The sequence below is a fragment of the Malania oleifera genome, chromosome 10, assembly GCF_029873635.1.
Source record: "Malania oleifera isolate guangnan ecotype guangnan chromosome 10, ASM2987363v1, whole genome shotgun sequence".
In the NCBI taxonomy this organism is placed as follows: Eukaryota; Viridiplantae; Streptophyta; class Magnoliopsida; order Santalales; family Ximeniaceae; genus Malania; species Malania oleifera.
In genome coordinates, this window is record NC_080426.1 from 41,444,003 (window position 1) to 41,463,900 (window position 19,898).

The 19,898-nt window shown below is 35.8% G+C and overlaps 1 protein-coding gene across 2 annotated transcripts; it reads left to right on the forward strand.

Annotated features, from left to right (window-relative positions):
- The first annotated feature begins 646 nt into the window (after positions 1-646).
- On the forward strand, positions 647-18,784 carry LOC131166356 (uncharacterized). Of its 2 annotated transcripts, none has more exons than XM_058124826.1 (6): positions 647-1,029; positions 10,180-10,339; positions 15,605-15,792; positions 17,495-17,618; positions 18,015-18,145; positions 18,496-18,784. In XM_058124826.1, exons 1-6 carry the CDS (start codon positions 808-810, stop codon positions 18,625-18,627), a joined length of 957 nt encoding a protein of 318 aa, XP_057980809.1. In that variant the 5' UTR covers positions 647-807; the 3' UTR covers positions 18,628-18,784. The 2 variants fall into 2 exon arrangements, with proteins under 2 accessions (XP_057980809.1, XP_057980811.1); XM_058124828.1 differs by having other exon boundaries at positions 657-1,029; positions 15,614-15,792.
- The last annotated feature ends 1,114 nt before the right edge of the window (positions 18,785-19,898 follow it).

Consider the following 19,898-nt stretch of genomic DNA (forward strand, 5'->3'; position numbering starts at 1 on the left):
AAAGACTTATAGTAAATACAATATACCTTCGAGCCAAAAAAACAACTCTAAAGCTTGAGAGTAGGGGGCAACTGATACAACCTAAAAAAGACTCCAATATTAAACTCGACGTTAATTTATATGAGACAAAAAAAAAAAATGAAAGACATCAATGGATCAATAGAAAGGATGTTACGTCCATTAAATTAAAGTAAGTGGTAAGTACACCAATCTTTACTTCCTAATAAGATATCTATAACTAAAGTATAACTCTTGTAATGTAAATAAATATCCATTAGCGAGGAAACCAATAAGAAGGTATCCTGAATGTCTATAGAAAAAAGCCCTTATGCAAGGTAACATATATTATCTCATTCTCATTCACTCATTTACTACTGCAATTATATAATAGTTTTTGGATTTCCTAAATTAGTCTTTGAAGGAATCCCCCAAGTATACTTGGGGTCTTTCAAGTCATTTTTTTTTTTTTCTCATTCTTGATAAGTGATTGAAGTGGGTGATTAACATTTAGGAATCAAGACTGGATTTTAGAATAAGAGAAAAATTAATATAAATAAATGGAGAAATTTCATTCTTATATGAAATAAAAATTAAAATAAAATTATCATAAAAGAATAAAAGTAAAAGTTCGATTTGATTTCCAATTACCAAACACTATCTTAGTATTTTAGGATTTTTGGGCCGTTTATGCACGTTAGCCACTTATTCCCACCAATTTTCTCCCGCCGGCAATGCAAAATAGTAACTCATAAACAAGCATAACCTCCATTCTCCAGCCTTTCAATTCGCAGAGAGAGAGAGAGAGAGATGAGCAGGGAGAGAGTGCTAGTGATAGGGGGCAGTGGGTACCTGGGTCAGCATCTCTTGCAAGGTTTATCAGAGATCCAAGGGGCACCCTTCGATCTGGCATTCACGCATCACTCCGCCCCACCCCAGCCTCTGCTCCAAGCTATTCCGCATGCGCTTCCATTTCATGTCGATTTGCGAACAGGACTTGGCTTCGATGCCATCTCCCTCACATTCGGCCAGGTTCGCCTCCATTTTACTCACAAAAAAGAAATTGTGGTTTTCTCGAGTAATGCTGCTTTTAATTTTAATTTGTTGTCTGCATGTTTGTTTAAAGTCTTAAACAACTGGGTATGAATGGGTGTGCTCGTTCACAGTTGAACTTTCGAATTAGGCTCTTCGGTGGTTCTAATTTGGGTATATAATTCCAGTAACTCTGTACAGTTTTTAGTAATCGTAGGTTTTCGAATGCCCAAATTCCCAAGAAATTGAATCAGCACAAGATCTCTTATATAGGTGTCTGAAATGCGCTCATGGTTTTTTTTTTTTTTCTGCAAAATTATTTTTTAATCTCCATCTTGTTCTTCTTTCTCCTCAATATTTTTTTAATATTAGTCTACCGTTGGAGTTCAATAGCGAAGCTCATTTTCATTAAGATTTGGTGATTAAAGTGACTTTTGTAATACACAACGCCAACTTTTATGCTAGAATGCATTGGTGAAAACACAATGTGCATTCTCAATTTCATTGCAACGACCAAACATCTTATGAGTGGCTTCATTTCAGTGAAATTTATAGTTGGTGGAAAAATAATAGAAGAAAAGATAAATATAATAAATTAATAATAATAAAATGACATATACTTATTAGAATTGAGGTGTGAAAGGATCACGTAAATTTGTTTTGCGCCTATGGAGTACTTTTCTTGGTGATAGTCATTATATGCATGATGTCTAGCATTACTAAGCAAGTTCGGTTTCGTATGCATTCACAAACACCAAAGCTATAGGAGATGTAGGGTCTGATTATCCAGCAAGGCCAAAAGAGAAGATAAGTGGAAAAAGAATGGGAGAATGCTATGTATTTTTTGGGCTGGAGCATACCTTTTTATAGGTATAAACTAAATAACTTTAAGTCACAATAAATATGAAAAAAAAAAATTATAAACTCAATGTTCAGTGTTCCAATTGAAATAGATAAAATTGAAAAATTAAAACCAAGTATTTAATTAAAATGAAACTGACAACTATTTAGTTACACATATTAGATATATATATTTTTTAATTTAATAATTTTGAAGCACCCAAGTAACAACAATCCCCCCATGTGCTTCAAATTTTTAAAAAAAAAAAAAAAGCTTGAAGAAAGGAAAGAATGATGCTGGATAACCACGAAATGTAATGCACTGGGTGATATCTTTCAGTTTGAATTGCACTTTGAGAAAATGTGCTATGAGTTACAAGAACTTTGTGAATATTAAATTCTTGAACCAAATTCTTTTAGTATAATACAATAAACACATAGCTCACATAACATCTCTAGACATAAAGCTCCTATTGGTTGATTCGAAAAGGCCATGCACTTTGCCTAGATTTTCATGAGTGCTCTAAAAAGTTTTAGCCCAATAAACATTCATAGAAAGTTGTCCTACTTCCACACTCACATAAGTGAATCCATTAAGTGTATAACTGCAATGAAACATACTATCTAACAAAAAGGCTATGGATTTATTAACAGATAAACTCAGCCTCATAATAGTTGCATTCCAAAACCATAGGAATGAACAAAATAAATAATAGCTCTCAGCAAAATTCTCAATGACTTGTTATTACCCATTGAACCTAATTCATGGAATCCCCAATTACATAGGTTTGGGTTGCTATCATTACCCAACTCCTCGATGTTTCTTCCTATAGCTTTCTAATTAGTCTTCTTGTCAAGGGGTTCAATTTTTAAGAGCTATTTCTCAAATGTTACAACTTTCATATTTCAAATATTGGTACTAAGTACCCCAACTTTCATACTTCAAATATTGGTACTAAGTACCCCTCACATTTTTGTGATCATTCTCCAATAATCGTCCAACTTGACTATTCATTTATTTAGTTAGTCTACGGATACACAAACCAATGACCTATAGCTATGTGCTTATTATCTGTTATGGACAATGCACCACAAAATTTTACACATTTTACGTGGATCATAATTAACATCCTCCAAATTTTCCTTATCATTTTATGACTTGCAGAATTAGGTGACCCCATCACCACACTACTACTCTCATGCATGGATTGTGGCTCATTTGTGATCTTGCCTCCCAGAAAAATCATTAATAATAATTATGAAACATATATTTTTATTTACATATTTATGCACCATTGTATTTTTCACACATAAATAGGCATACCAAAAGATCACATTGTATAATCCGAACAATTAAAGATAATAAACTTGTGCGGCTTATGAAAAATGTTAACCAAATCATAAATAAATAGTGTGAAGGCAACTTTACGACATAATCTCTTAAGGTTGAAAAAAAAGAAAAAAAATTTGAGAATTTTTAGGTATTTATTTTGCTAGGAAAATTTCTAACCACCAAATTACATGAAAAATATAATGGTGCATAAATATCCAAGTAAATATATATGTTTCTTAATTATTATTAATGTTTTTTTTTCTATCTTTGAGAGGCAAGATAGGTGCATGCAAATGAGGCACAATCTGTGCATGGGAGTAGAAGTGTGGTGATGGAGTCGCCTCATTTCGCAAGCCATAAAATGGTCAAAAATTGAAGTGTGTTAATTATAAACACAACACTCATGAAAATCCATGTGTGAAGCATGGCCGGTTTGTACCAATGTGCAGGAGCTTTGTGTCTAAAGATATTATGTGAGTGATGTGTTTATTGTGCTATATTTAAAAAATATGGTTCAAGAATTTAATATTCACCAAGTTCTTGTTATCCATATCACATTTTCTCTAAGTGCAGTTCAAACCAAAAGGTTTTGTTACCTAATGCATTACATCTCATGGTTACCCAGCATTGTTTTTTTTATCTTTTTTCAGGGTTTCGTTTTTTTTTTATTATTTTTATTTTTAGTTCGAACTATGTGGGGGATTGTTGGCATTTGGATGTTTCAAATCAAAAGAAAAACTATTTAATACGTGTCGTTGAATAACCACAGGTTTTATTTTAATTGAATATGTAGTTTTCCAGTTTTATTTGTTTTAATTGGAATATTAAATTTATAGTTATTTATTTTTTACATATTTATCACAACTTGGACTTATTTAGTTTATGCATATAAAAGGCGTGCTCCAGCCCAAAACAATAAATAACATTCTCCTATTCTTTTTCCCTTTCTCATCTCTTTTGGCTTTGTTGGGTAATTAGAGAGTATGTCTCCTAAAACTCAGGTGTTTGTGAGTGCACACAAAACTGAGCCTACTGAGTGATACTGAAGATCATGCGCTCAGTGACTATTTGCACTAAGATATGCTCTCCATAAATGCGAACTTGGTTTTAAGAGCAGTGGTCCTTCCATACCTTAACTTTTGATAAGTATATGTCTATGCCTTAGCTTTTGATAATAATATGTCTATATTAATTTATTATATTTATTTTTTTCTATTATTTTTCCAAAAATAGGTTTAAAATTAATGATGTATTGTTCAGAGCCTTTAACTAACTGAGGAGTTTGCTTTTGTTGTCCCAAAGTCTCAAAATTGTAATCACGATTTTCCTCCGCCATAAGTGAGGGGTTTTCTAATAAAGTTAGGAGGTGCCGTCCTCTTTTACCCAAAAAAAAAAAAATCGCAATGTTGCCTGCCCTTTTACCTCTTTTGGAGTCATCGCTGGTCATTGTATGTGAAAAGAAGAAAAATAAAAAGAAGCGAGAGAAGAGAAAAAAGATGTCTAATTGAATAGATAGCTGCACCCTTGGCTATTGATTTGTTTGTTATTATTATTTTTTTCAATTTTGCAACATATGATAGATTACAATTAGTTGTCAACTACCTTTAAAAAAATAAAATTCAAATAAGTGGCATACCTGTGGTCAAAGGTTGGTCTTGAAACAGGATGTTGCCATGTACAAACTATGAAATGCACGGCAAGTTGCCTGTCCAAAATTAAAGCAATAAATAAACAACAAATAAAAGAGAGATTTTTCTTTTTTCTTTTTGGCCTCTAATTGATGGATATCTTTTCAATGGAAGTGGTTTAGTTCAAATTTTCTTTGGTCTTACAAAAATTATAGGTCATTTTTACATAAATTTAATCAAATAAATGAAAGAGAAAATGATCAATCACTTGGAAGAAGCAAATATATCTATGAACAAAGCAACACAAATGACAATTTACTTTCATTTTCTGACTGAAGAGGGACAGGGTTGTTGCTCCAGTTGGAGATCTAACTTCTGATCTTGCTGGCATTGTATCATGGAGGAGAGAATTTCAAGTTGATTGAGCATGGTTGGGGTTTCCTGCTACAAATCTTTATTAACAAGGATGATCTCTTATGAATCTGCATATGCTTAGAGAAGCTTTGAGGTCACAAAGTGTCAGTGGGTCAACGAGACTCAAAGAAGTGGGGACAAGGTGTTTGGAAAGCAAAATAGAAGGGTAAGGCTTTGTCTATTGCTTGGGAGTAGTGAAGGCAGGAAATAGGGAATCTGGTCGCCCCATTAGGAGTCCTAAGAAATCGCAGAGGATTTTGGATCAAATTTTTGGAGGGTTTGTGAAGGAATGGATGTCTCCCTTCCATTTGATAAAGGAGAATCAAATGTTCTTAGTGCACCTACCATCCAATCCTTTTCACCAGATACAAAGCTTGCTTCCTGCGACTGTTGCTATCACTTCCTTGGTTTATGTCAGATTAGCCTGTGGCTTCAGATATTATTGTTCTATCACTTGCTCATTTTATGTCAGATTAGCCTTTGGCTTAGCCAAGTTGAGGCTTCTGAAGTTTACACCCATTTGGTGCCCAAACTTGCAGCAGACAAAACAATTTCCTCTTTTCTTCTTGAAATCATTGTTCCCTTGCCTTTTGTGCCAATTGTTTTGTCCTTTATATCAGTTGTCTAAGAAAATTTCTTTCAAGGCTGTTCCCCATTGTAAGGCTTCTCTTTCTTTACTTCTAACTTCAAGTAGATTAGCTTTGGAGGTCTTCTCTTTTTCCAACTTGCTCGCGGAAGCGGTTAGTTTCCTCAAATGGAATGTGCATAATTAGGACTTGTAAGGACATATCTTGTGCTGGAGGGCAGGCCTTAGATCGATAGTAAGGTTGCTGCATTGTGACGGTTTGTCACAGGTTCAACTCCAAGGAAACAGCTTCTCTGCGTAAAAAAGAAAGCCAAAAAATAAAATAAAATCAAGGGTTAAGGCTGCGTACACTGTGTCGACCCTTCCCCTACCCTCGCAAGGCGGGAGCCTTGTGGTCTGGGGATGCCCTTTTTAAGGACATATCTTGTGATTCAAGGTAATTTTTAGCCTTTCCAGGATGGTGGTAATTTCTTAATTTACCCCAGCTTTTATTCTTTCTTGAGGACTTCATTAACAAGGTAGCCAATAGTTTGTAACAGAACCCAGTTTTCATCAGCCATCTTAAAGTCCATGAAGTTGTCTATTGCAAACCTCTTAGTCCCACTATCTTCCACTATATACTTCTGAAACAAGGAATCCTAAATGGCTTTGGCTGTGATGAGGTGACAATGCATGTTATAAAAGTCTTTGGCCATGCCGTTTAGTATGTAGTTCTTTCACAAATGGTTAGCTTTGTCCCGAAAATGGATAAAAGTTGTTGTAGCAAGATTGACATTTTCAGTTGGTCTTGGTTCCTTAGGGACAATTTGTCAATTTCCATTCGCATCTCTAGTGTAAACAACAATCTGGAATTCCACCTCTTGTAGTTGGTACCATTAAATGGCTGCAAATTGGTGATATTAGGGATTCTACTTAGTCATACTTGAGTTCATTGTGCTAAAAAAAAATTGGTTTTAGGAATGTTCGAGGAATTTTACAAATAATACCAAATCTGGAGCCTTAGCAGGGGAGGACAGCAGTCATGAATTGGAGCAGCCCAGAAATATTTCTTGGTTGAATGAAGAACATGTGATTTTAAACAAGGCCCAAGGTAGCCAACCTCAAAACTGTGAGACCTGTGTGAAAGACAGCAAGGGAAATATTGATGGTGCGAGGGATAACTCTATTAATGATGGGAAGAGGCTGGTAAGGCTGGGTTAGCAAGGTATATTATCATTGAATGTTGTGCAGCATACATTGAAATGAGAAAATATTTTGAATAGAAACAAGTCAACTCTGGTATGATGATGTCCAAATCTTTGAGAAAAAAATAAAAATAAAATTGAGGTGCAATTGTATATTGTGGAAGCCCTGGGTGCTCGGTAGGATGGATCAGATGGGAAAGAATGTGAGGGAGGTTGTTCTAACTTCTAAGGGGAAGAAGAAATGGGTTAATGAGCCTGAGAATATTTTGAGGTTGAAAGCTTATTTCTTATTGGATGAGGTCTGTGCAGTACATGGCTATGCTTAGATTCATCCGATTTAGATGGTGATATCACCTATGTGCCACAATGTCCCTTCAAGAAGGTGCTCCTATTCTTATGGAAGATGTTATGTCTAAAGAACAGGACGGCCAGCAAGATGTTGTTCAGGCTAGGGATAGTATTTTGCCTACACTTTTTTTGCCAGTTGTAGAGACAATGAAAGGATGTTGAAGATAAAAAAAAAAAATGGGAGATGAGCTGGGACTGTGGTTGTCTGATACAGAGTGCAGGTTGTTTGTTTGGTTGGCAGCAAGAGTAAGGGGAATAAAAGGTCAGTGAGAGCTAGCTAATTTGAAGTGCTTGATTAATTATTATGGAAAAACATCATGGCAGTAGCAGCATTTTCCTTGTCTCACTTCACCATCTCCCAAGCCCAATCTTGCTCACAATGACTTCAAGGGGGTCTGCCATCTCACTTTAGTTCTGGTGTTAGCTAACAGTTTTGACCCATTTCAACCTCTCTGAATCGGAATTTTCAAGCCCCATTTCCACTGAATTATCCCACCTCTTCAAATTGATTTCCTTCATCTCTCTCACAATTATGACCAAGCATTAAGATTTGAACCTCCAAGCTTCAAAAGTCTGCTTCATAACCTGACATATTACAAATCATAACAAATACATAATTCAGTCAAGAAGTCCCACATGATGGTCTCTTATGGCGACCTATCCCTTCAATAACTTGAGCATGGTGATGCAAGTCTTCTTTTAGTATCTGAACTCCTAACCAAAACCAAGCCTTAGTCCCACTAAGTGGGGTCGGCTATATGAATCCTTTTCCGCCAAGTTATCTCTGTTTCTACATTTTTGCCATGTTTTATACCAAATTCTTTTTATCTTTATGATTTTTTGTACATCTTTATCCCACCACCAACTCTCTTTGCTATTCGATGCTCTCACCTTCTTTTCCTCTCACTGATTCTGCCTTAGTGCTCTTGCTTTCTTCCCTTCTCTTAGCTTTTGCCCTGGCTGATTTCTTCTACTGCAGTCTTAGCCATAGCCGACTCTCTTTCTTTCCTTTTCGTATTCGGCAGTAGAAATGGGAGGTCATTCAACTGTTAAAGTAGAAAGAAAGGTTTCAGCGTGATTTAATTAGATTCCTTGACATTTTTCGTAATTGAATTTGCAGGTTGGCATGTTTCCTTCATTTTACTGAGGGAGGATTTTATTTGGGTGATGAAGATGATGGGGGTTTTGTGCGAAGGGAATGAAGGAATAGAGGTGGATCGAGGGGCTCACACCATTGCAGACAAGGGACATTCAGTCAATATAAGGCCTCTTTCGAACAAGAAGGGGCAATTTCCTTCCATTGAAGAAGGAAAATACCGGAGGGAAGCGGTCGGACATTTGATTACCAGAGGGGGAACAGTGTATGGTGTGGAAGTCTTTCCTGTAGCTCTGATGGAATTGTCGAGGTTTTGAAAGGTTGAAGCAGACATCCTCCAGGGCAGACTAAGGTGCTTCAACTATGGTTTGTGGAACATCCAAAGGCCGCCCGCCGCACCGGGGGGGGGGGGGGTGGGGTTGGAGAAAAGCTGATTGCTATTCAGAAACCCTAGGCAAGCCCCTGCTTCACTGACATGATTGGGGTTGCTCTGTGACGAAGATGGCTAACACAGAGAACACCGAATCCCTTAATTCCAGGTATTTAGAGGGTTTAATTCCGTAATCATTTCCTTTAATTATTCGTGTAGATCTTTCTCTTCTCACTTACTAAAGTGGATGTGTTTTTTCTCTCTTTTGGGAGGCCAACATTCCTTCTAAGATAAAAGCGTTTGTTTGGCTGGTGGCACTTAATAGAGTTGACACCAACAATCTGTTGCAGAGTATGAGGTCTTCTAAAGCATTGTTTTCCAATTTGTTCTTATGCATGGAAGTAGCTTGGTGGATGCACCTCATTTGTTTTTATGCTGTTCATTTGCATGGGCCTTGCGGAATAATACTCTTTCTGAACTTCTTGGCGAAGTGTGGGTTTGTCCAAAGTTGGTGGAGGTGGAGGAGACTATTTCCTTTACTGGTTTTGGGAAAGCTAAGGATGCTAAGAGATTGTGGAGCTGTGCTCTTTGTGCTGTGTTATGGGGAATTTGTCAGGAAAGGAATGTTAAATTCTTTTCTAGAAAGAGATTATTAATGGGGTTTTCTGGTACAGGGTGCAGTAATTGGATTCTCTTTAGGCTTATAGTGCGGACTGTTTTAAGGTCTACTGTTTTCAGGCGGTCAACCAAGATTTGGGGGCTTTGTTAAGTGGTTGTTAATTTTCTTTTTTATGTTTTCTTGAGGAAGGACTTCTTGTTCTACTTTATTGCATTTGTTTCTCCTTGCTATCTTTAATAAAGCTAAAAATATGTATAATTTTGATTAATTTTTTTTATTATATTTGATCATTTATTGAAAAATTTTAGAAGTATTAAATAGCGTATGAGATACGCATGCCAAATGCATTTCATGGGTTACAAACTAGTTGTACAAAAAAAAAAAAAAAAAAAAAAGGAAAAAAACAATGAAGTTTAAATAACAGAAAAATGATGTCTTGGATAGAAAGTTGCTCCTTTGCTACTTTTATTTTCAGTTTTGAAATATAGGAAATGCTCTGAATTTTGGGATAATGTTCCCTTTTTGGTTATTAAGTGAGATTAATTTGTTGTTGTTTCCATTTTTGATTCTTTCACCATTATAGAAGTTATCAACTGTTTCAGAACTCAAAATTTCAAACAGTTTTTGGTTTGACTGTGATAGTTATGTTCTAAATAAATTACATGTTAAAATCCTTAAGTGCTATCTTTCTAATCTTCAATTCTTACAACCTTGCTGTTTTCAAAATGCCAGCCTCATGTGGTTGTAAATTGTGCTGCACTCTCTTTGCCTCGTGCTTGTGAAGAGGATCCTGCTGCTGCAATGTCTATTAATGTGCCTTATTCTCTTGTAAAATGGCTATCAAGCTTCAAAGGGAGCAGTGTTCTTTTAATTCATCTATCAACTGACCAAGGTGGATCTCACTTACTGTTTTATGTTATTGTCTGTAGTATCTGTGTATGTGCTATGTACCTCTTATGAAGTTTAACTGTCTTGCACTCTGCTAACTTGGATTAAAAGGCTTGAGAGTTGAGACGATCAGGGTAAGGCTTTTTTAAAAAAAAAAAAAAAATATTTCGTGCAATGTATTGAGTTGATCTTATGACAAATATGATAATCTTCTAAGGTCAATATTTATTTCATGCTTAGCCACAGAACGATATCCTTTAGGAGAAGAATTCTAAATGGAAAGATAAGTTTGTGGTTTCTATCTACCCTAAAAAAAAAAAGTACAAGATACCTTTTTTTTTTAATGGGATAAAATCTTTTTATTCTTTTATTTTTGATAAAGTTGGATAGAATCATATTAGTACTATGATTTAGCATTGTCTACTTTTTGTATGGGATCAACTCATATATATATATATATAATATTTTGATAGAAAAATGAAGTTATTTCATTAACGTAGAAAGAACATACAAAAAGGAGCATTAGAAATTCTCCTAAGAAGAAGAGAGAACAAAAAACAAAAAAAAATTACAATCAAAATAACCCTGCCATCCAGTCATGCTGTAGATCCAAGAAACACACCCCTTTAAAATGACCTGCTGCAACGCCCATAAGGAGGCCATATGCTGAATCCTATCCCAGAGCAAATACCAAGTTATCTCCTTCCCCATAAAAGTACAAGCATTCCTTTACAGCCAAATACCTCTCAAAACAGCAAAAAGCCCACACCTTCATAAAGCCCATTCATCTTTATTCTTACCAAATTCTTTAAAGGAGCCAACAAATTCTCCACCAAACCAGGCAAAACCAGCTCTCTTCAGAAAAACCAAACTACTTGTTCCATAAGCTCCATATGAGAAAGAAAAGTGCACAGGAAAAATGAGACACAAATTCTTGAGTATCAAAAGAAAGAATTCCCAACATCTGGAGATAAAGCCTTAGAAGGTGTTGCAAAGCTGCTTTTGCTGCCTTTTAAACAGTTCTATGGAAGGTGCAGATTTAAGAAATCAGGGATTTTATATTAGTTTGGGGATATCAATTTATTTCAGTGATTTTTTTAGTTACTTCCGGATTAGTTTGTAATTTTGATTGTTTTAGGATTACTTCGTAGTTTTTGATAATTTTATTTTAGGATTTCTTAGTTGCTTATAAGTATAGGCTCATGATGTGAGGATAAGAAATCAGGGATTTTTATATTATTTTAGGGATATCTGTTTATTTCAGTGATTTTTTTAGTTACTTCAGGATTAGTTTGTACTTTTGATTGTTTTAGGATTACTTCGTAGTTTTTGATAATTTATTTTAGGATTTCGTAGCTGCTTGTAGGTACAGGCTCATCATGTGAGGATAACTAATTTTTGGATGGTTAGTTGATTCTGACGTTATTCTCTCTCTCTCACAGCAGTCTATCTCTTGCCTTGCCTCACGTTTGAATCTCAACACTTCATCTATTGTATCTTCTTCTTTCTTCTTCCTCTTCTTCTTTGCTTTCTCCTTCTATTCTTTTGTCTTCTGTGTCTATCCTCTCTTCTTTTGCTATTTTCTCTCCCTAATCTGTCTATTTCTCTCTCTCTCTCTTCTTTCTCTCTGTTGCTGCCATACATCAATTGGTGTCAGAGCACACCCTGTCCCAGCTGTGAATCCCTCTGTTGCCATCACTGCAGTAGCCCCCATTCTGTCCAGCCAATCTCCATCCCATGCCATCTCATCTACTGCTTCAAGGCTCACTTCAATTATTCAATCCAATGTTTTAAAAGGCGAAGGCGTAAGGCGAGGCATTTTACCCACCTTGAGGCGAGGCATAAGCCTCGAGGCGTAAGCATTTTGGGACTGTATTTTTTAAAATAATTAATAAATAAATAAAATTTATATATAGTTCAAAAATGAGAAAAAATTTAGAATAATGGGGACAAAAAATAAAAACATAATTATTAAGTATCAAATAGGCTAATTTTAGCTAACAAACTCAAACAATGCATGTAAAAAATAAGCATGAGCCATAACTTTACAAAAAGAAGAGAAAAAGCCAAATTAAAGCATCACAATGTCTCATCATCAAAGATTCTAATTTCTAAAATCTAAATCTAAATCAACAAAGTTCAGATGGAGAAGAAGCTTCGTTGATTCGTCGGAGAGGGAGAAGAAACTTCATTGAGAGAGGAATTGTCAAGAGAGGAGAAGACGTCGCTGGAGGAATCGTCGAGAGAGCAGAAGCTTCTTCGAGAGGAATTGTCAAGAGAGGAGAAGACTGGAGGCTTCGTCGAGAGAGCAGAAGCTTCGTCAAGAGGAATTGTCGAGGAGAAGACATCGCTGGAGGCTTCGTAGAGAGAAGAAGCTTCGTCGAGAGAGGGAGGAAAGGGTTTTAGATTCAGAGATCTGGGTTCTTTTTTTTTTTTTTAATTTATGTTTTAAATCAAGCAGCCCAAAATGCGTATGCCTTTACATTTGAGGCGTAAAAGGCGAGTATTTACACCTGAGGCTTACACCTTTTTGGATTTTCGCAATTTCACTTACGCCTTAGGGCGTTTTAAGCCCAAAACGCACGCCTCACAAATGCCTTTTAAAACAGTGATTCAATCTAATCATCCCCAAAACTAAAAAGGGTAACAAAACCCTTGCCTTTTTTCCTTCAGTAAAGCCCCAAAAACAGAGAAGAAGCAGAAAGACAGTGGGGATAAAGTAAAAACAAAAGGAAAAAGATTGTGGCTGCCAATTCTAAACTTCAGATAAGGTTCTAAAAAAATAATAATAATAAGATAAAAAAAAAAGTTTGCTGCTGTTGCTTCAAAGTTGTTCCAGACAAGAAATTTCAACACTGAAAGGAGTCTTTCATCAGAACCTTCAAAAACACATCATCAAAGTCCTCCACCTCACCTGAAATCCTTTCCACTTGCAAAACCCTCATCCATTCATCATCCGAAGCCCCTCTTCCTTATTGCAGGCTGACATCATCACATCCCAGTTGTGTAGCCTCATTGTTGCAACCTTAAGCCCACGGTTTCAGGTCTGTTAATCAGAGTGTAGTTCTTTGCACAAGAGAGAACCCAAATATGTGTGACTATCTCCTCAACGACCCAATTACCCATCACCCTTACTGAAGACTTTGTCACAAATGTGGGCCAAATAGAACCAATGTTCACATGTTCAATCAAATACCTGAGTTCTTGGGTTTGGATTTGCTTGTCTCATTCAGGTGCCCTGTCGCAGCCACGTTAGCCACTAGCCACCTAGTATTTCACGCCTAGATGGTATTGAGTAACATGCCATGGAGGTAGTGGTTAACTGTGTGGCCCTGTAGTTGCAGGCGGTGTTGAGGATGTTTGTGAGAGGTCATCTCCTGGTGATAGCGGGCTGGATTGACTAAAGCAATGCCCATCGTTTCTGCATTGAATTTTCAAAATACTGCTCCAAAATTTTTAATGAGGTGATCAAGGGACTGGGAGAGGAGTTATTAGGTGCAACACAGGAAGCCTCCTTTGAGCATGTTGATTGAGTATTTTGGGTGGCTCCCATGGTATTTCCTGCATCAAGAAAATGAGTGGTGATCCTACTTCTTTGAAGAGGATTGTGGACAATTATGCATGCTTCGTAAAATCTTTGCTTCTTTTGGAGAATCAATTACAGAGAATCAACTTCCCAATTCTACAAAATTCAAATTTCTGATAGACTCGCAAATCTGATCTCCTACCCATCAAATCAGGAACCCTACCCTGAATAATCAAACAATAGGATGTTGGCATATGACCCTTACGGTAGTTTCTAGAACACACTGCGGCAGCCCTACTCTTCACTGCTGTAAATATTTGTCAAAGCACAGTCGTGACAATGCAATCCTTCCCCCTCTCCCCTCATCAGCTCATCATGCTTGTTGTTGGACATCCTCTTCAAGGTTGCAAGTAACATCCTTATCTTCTGGAAATCAAATGGAGTGACTACAACCTTTTCCTTAACTCTCTAAACATAAGAATTGACCCCCCTGAATTACAAGCAGCCTCAAACTAAACCTCCTGCACCCCTCAATATCAAGCCCCCTATACCCTTAGCCATACCATTGGGACCACACCAAACGCAACCATCTGTAAGAAAAACCTTTGAAATTCCTTACTCTCCAACAGCACAAATGAATTGCATCTTCCTGAAAATGCAGGAATTCATATTGGATCATTCTCCAATCTATCCAAGTTAAACACTTCGGATGACCCATAATGTAACCCTCTAATTCCACAACTCGATCTCGGTCGTATTAACAAGAGGTAACTCTAGAAATCCAATTGAGGTCTTTAATGGTTCTAGCAATCCAAAGTTTTAGCACGATCAATCTTAATAGTAATCAACTAATCATCAGCTTATTTCTGCTACGTTTTCCTCTGTGCAGTCATGTTAGAGAATAGATTTTCAACCGGACATTACAAGAATAGAGTGATACATATTATTACTGTAACTCATATTGATCTTCTATTGTTCAATACTAGCTTCAGACTTGTTAAAAGCTTGCCATCATAAGTTTGGAATTTCTCCCTTTCTTTCATACTTCTTGAAGCAATACATTTCCATTTCAAGTTTCTTTGTTACATCATTAAGTACCCATATATGTTAGATAAATGGTTGAAATTATAAGCAGGATTATATTAATACATAATCTCAACTTAACATTGTCCTGTCTGAATAATTTGATGCCAGCTTCAGGTCCATCCAGGACTACAGATTGTGTTAATTCCTAGGTTATCTTACCTTTTCTTGTGATGGATAACTGCATTGTTTGCATATTTCTTGTCCTTGTAGCCCCCTCTTAAGTCAAACCAAATTAGTGCTTATTGTTTTGAATCCTAGCTGTCACTGCACATAATCAAGTAATCTTGTTGACTCTTGCACTCTATTGCTTTTGCTCATCTCCTTGTGCTGAAAAAATCACTTGAAAACTGAACACTTTTGTGTAGTAATTCTTTATATCAACACTCTCATTTGTAGAATTATCTTCTTGCACCTCCACTCTCACCATTGATCAGCTTTGAATTTTTGACTTTAACTGAACCATCTAACTGCTCAATAAGTTTCCACTCATAAGACTCTTATAGGCATTCTCCCTGTAGTTGCAGTGAATTGGTGCTCCTCTGCAGTATTACAACACCTCAAATGTGTGTCTTAGTTTTGTATCTTACTGAGCTTATTTTATTCCTTTTTATGTATCTCACTGTCACTGGATTGAGACTGATTTAACTTCTCCACTAGTTTATGAAGGTGTGAAGTCCTTCTACAAGGAAGAAGATGAAACCGTTCCTGTGAATGTTTATGGGAAATCAAAAGTGGCAGCAGAGGAGTTTATCTGTGCGAACTGCTCAAATTTTGCAATTTTGAGAAGCAGTATCATCTTTGGGCCACAAACTATTTCACCTGTTCCAAAATCCCTTCCCATTCAGGTGCAAAGATGGCAGACTTTGTGATGTTCATACCCAAATTTTGGTTGATTAATGTGAAAAGCTGCTGTAAAAAATGTTGGAAAGGCTGAGTTTCACTTTCTGTTTATTTTGTTTATTTATTGTTGTTTCTATTTTTGGTGGTGGGGATTGTAGGACATTGTATATGTATGTCCTAGGTGTGGCCATGGATGCATGTAATTCCATTATGTCATCACAGTGAGCATGGTGGTTTTAACTTTTAACTCATTGTAATGTCATGGTATGATTCTAACCATTCATTACCATGCCCAACATGTGTCAGCAGGCTGCTAGGTGAATTACATAATATATGCCGCCTTATGAGGGCCCTAATTAAATTTAAAATCAAAAGACATTATAAGGAGGATTGGAGTAAACAAGTTTGCCTGGGGAACTATTTCACTTTGTGGAATCAGGATCATGGTGGTTCTGGTTTGGCATTCTTAGTTTATTAAAAACGATTTGAATCTGCCACATTCAGAAAGTCAATCCGTAAACAAACGATTTGAATCTGCCACATTCAGAAAGTTAATCCATAAGTTTGAGCATTTTCATTGCAAGTTTTTGGTTCAGTTTCTCTATATTATTTTGTAGCCTGATTCATCATTCTCTTTGTATGAGATACTTTGCTCATGAAAATGGACCTTGTTATCGAGTTGTCACTTCCCATGTCATAGCTCTTGAACTTTTTTTACGTCCATTTCTATTTCTCAGTTCTTTGTACTTTAGATACAAGCTAATGACAGTTGTATACTTTAAACCTACCAGAGCATTGGCATATCTACTTTTGCAGTTCTGAATTCTAATGTATTTTTGAAAATAATGGTAATTTGCAAATCAATCTTTCTTTCCAAATTTTTCATAGTGGTATTGGAACTTAAGAAAATTTAATAGGAGTGACCGAGTGACTTTGTGAAAGCAGTGTTAGATATTGGGTAAAATGGAAGAACTGACATAAATGATAGGCCTATTATTTTTATATCATAATGCTAGGTGTTCCGTTTTACCCAATTATCTAACTTGGTATCAGAGCAGGTTTGCAAGAGGTCCTGGGTTCTAGTCTTGTTGCCTCTGTTTATTGTTTGTTTATTAAGATTTATCTTATAACCTATAATGGGTAGTGTTTGCCGTTTGTTTATCTCTCCATGTGCTGTCAGGCTGCATGTGCGGGGGAGTGTTAAGGCTTGGCATAAATTGTGTTGGCCCACAACCTAATAGAATCTTTTAGGTAAAGTGGTAATCTAACAATCAGTAACTATATAATTATTTACTCATGTTAGCATGATTTTGAATATTTATCAAATTTTGTCAGAAAGTTTCAGAGTTAAACACTGGATGAGATAATTGTTTCAGAGAAAATAAAAATATTGTTTTAGGAATTGTGGTTCAGTGGAGCTTGGACACTATATTGAAGCAAAATCATCCCCTTTTCTGGGATTGGTTATTTGTTCTTTTTTGTTTTGTTTTGTTTTGTTTTGTTTTATTTTGTTTTTTGGCTCTCTCTCTATCCCCATGCGGTTTGTGTGTGTGTGTGTGTTGTCAATGTGAAAGGATGGATTTATGCTTTCAACTGTTATGAATACCAAAAGTAATGATTCAATTGCTCATTGGTGCAAGAGCACATAGGCGTATTGAAAGCTGTGGTTGATTGGCTTTTAACCATTAATATACTCCTATGATGCAGTGGATTGATAGTGTCCTCTCCCGGGGAGATAAAATTGAGTTTTTTCATGACGAGTTTCGCTGCCCTGTGTATGTCAAGGATGTTGTGACTCTCATACTAGCTTTGATGAACAGATGGATGTCAGGTTTGAAGTTTTTACCCCTTATGCTTCTTATTGATGCTAATTTATCTGGTGTCATACAAAATGTTCCTTTTGAACCTTATCACTGTGATTCTTATCATTGGTTAAAGCGCAGCTACTAATAAAAATTATTTTAGTACCCCTTTATTTATAAGAGATAGAGAGAGAGAGAGGCTATTTTTAGGCTATTTTGTAACGTTTAGGAAGAAGTCTTTGGATCTGTAATTTACTCCATGATGCTATAAGGCCTCACATTTGCTACCAGATAAGCACTCCATAAAATAGATATACATTTTCTAGTTACAATATATATATTTTTTATCCTATTGCTTTATGATGTTCCAGTTTTCCATTTTCCACTTTACTGAAAGGGTTCTGGTATGCATGGTGCTTTCCTAGAATGTAGGCAGATGCAATTGCTTTTAAATGTTGGAGGGCCAGACAGGGTATCTCGTCTTCAGATGGCTGAGGCTGTGGCGCATATCAGAGGATATGACACTTCATTAATAAAACCAGTATCTGCATCATCAGTATGTGCACATTCTTACAAATCTGCAGTTTTCTTTCTTATAATTTAATTGTCCCTTGGTTCATCGGTCCATCCCAATTACTTGTTCATCAGGTAATTCTTGTGGATGGGCACAATCCGAGGCACTTTGCTTCATGTCACCACTTCGTTTCTTAGATGAAAGGTTCATAATGATATCAGACAGTTTGCTAATCCTAGCAGTATGCTTCATAAAACTTTTTGAAAACCCATATACCGTTTATTATTTACCTAATGTTTGTGGCCTTGCTGCTACTGGAACGCCTTACTCTTGGTGGCACTTGTTACGCGCTGTGCTCGACACTTAATGTAAATTTGAACTTGAATTTTCAGGTGAATCGTGGCGTCATGTCTCCGGCTGACATATCAATGGATATCTCAAAGCTGGTTCATACACTGGATGTTTCTCCCACTCCATTCAGAGATGGTGTCAGATTAACACTTGCTGCTGAAGCTGGTTCTTGAGTTCTGAAGATGGCATGATTGTATGTTGCTTTTGAATTTTTTTTCCAGGGACCAACTGGAGATGATTTGTATGCTATTGTACAAAATTCTGGAATCATTGAAATCTATGAAAGCTACAATACGCGTTGCTAGGCTTTTCCCGCAAGGCAGAACCAAATAAGCCTTTTAGAATTCTTAGATTTGTGAGAATGAAGGATTTCCATAGAACAAGGCTTCCCATTGCTCTAGAAGTTTTGTTTTTTTCCTAAACCTTTGGGATCAAAATTATTCTCCTATAAGATATTATTTTTACATGCTATTGTAATGTAAAAATAAAAGTATGATTATTATGTCACAATGATATAATCTTATGGTTAAAATATGAAGATCTTATTGCCCCAATTATTTGGTTAGTTTAATTATTAAGTGTTGAATTTTTTAAATTTATGATTATTGGAAGTTTCAGGATATGAATTTAATTAGGTACAACTCTTAGTATGTTTGGGTTGAAAGTATAATTATTCTTCATATATTATTTATACAATTTTAGAATGTAAAGTCATCTTCACAAAATGCTTGTTGGATACTCATATTGAACCAAACACTAATATGAACATTATATATATATATATTCATGGGAATCAGGCAGCATGAGTGAAATAAAAATGTACTCATGCTATGGGGATTACATTTCTAAAATGAAATTCTTCGAAATGTCAATCTAAGAAAATATTTTAGAACAAAATACTCCCGAATAGGTTTATTGTTTTTACCACCAAGTATGGTGGCTTAGAGGCTGCCACACCCCTAATTTAAGGGTTGTCGGACCCTCACTTAGCTAGGGTTGTCAAGGGTTTGGTTCGACTCTTGAAATCATGCTCTGCTCAATGTCAATTTACATAATTTTTTCTAAGAGGTTTCGGAGATAGATGACATCCTTAACACGATAACCTTAATTTTGTTTTTTAAAGTTTGGAATTTAAATTTTAAATTTGAATTTATGCAAATTTAAATAAAACGTAATATCATATTGTACTGAATTTGATCTAAATTTATACAACTTTAAATTTAAAACTCAAAATTCGCACTTTCAAAACACAACCATAGAAATATTAGAGAAAAATAAAAAAATCACACCTTAATGAAAAATAAAAACCATCATGACATTGTCTTTTAAATTAATAAAAAGAAGTCATATTTTTAGATCTTGAAAACTAACTCTCAAATTAATCATTCGATTTATTTATTTTGACCTTTTAGCATGATTTGACCAATTTAAAATGAAAAGCAAT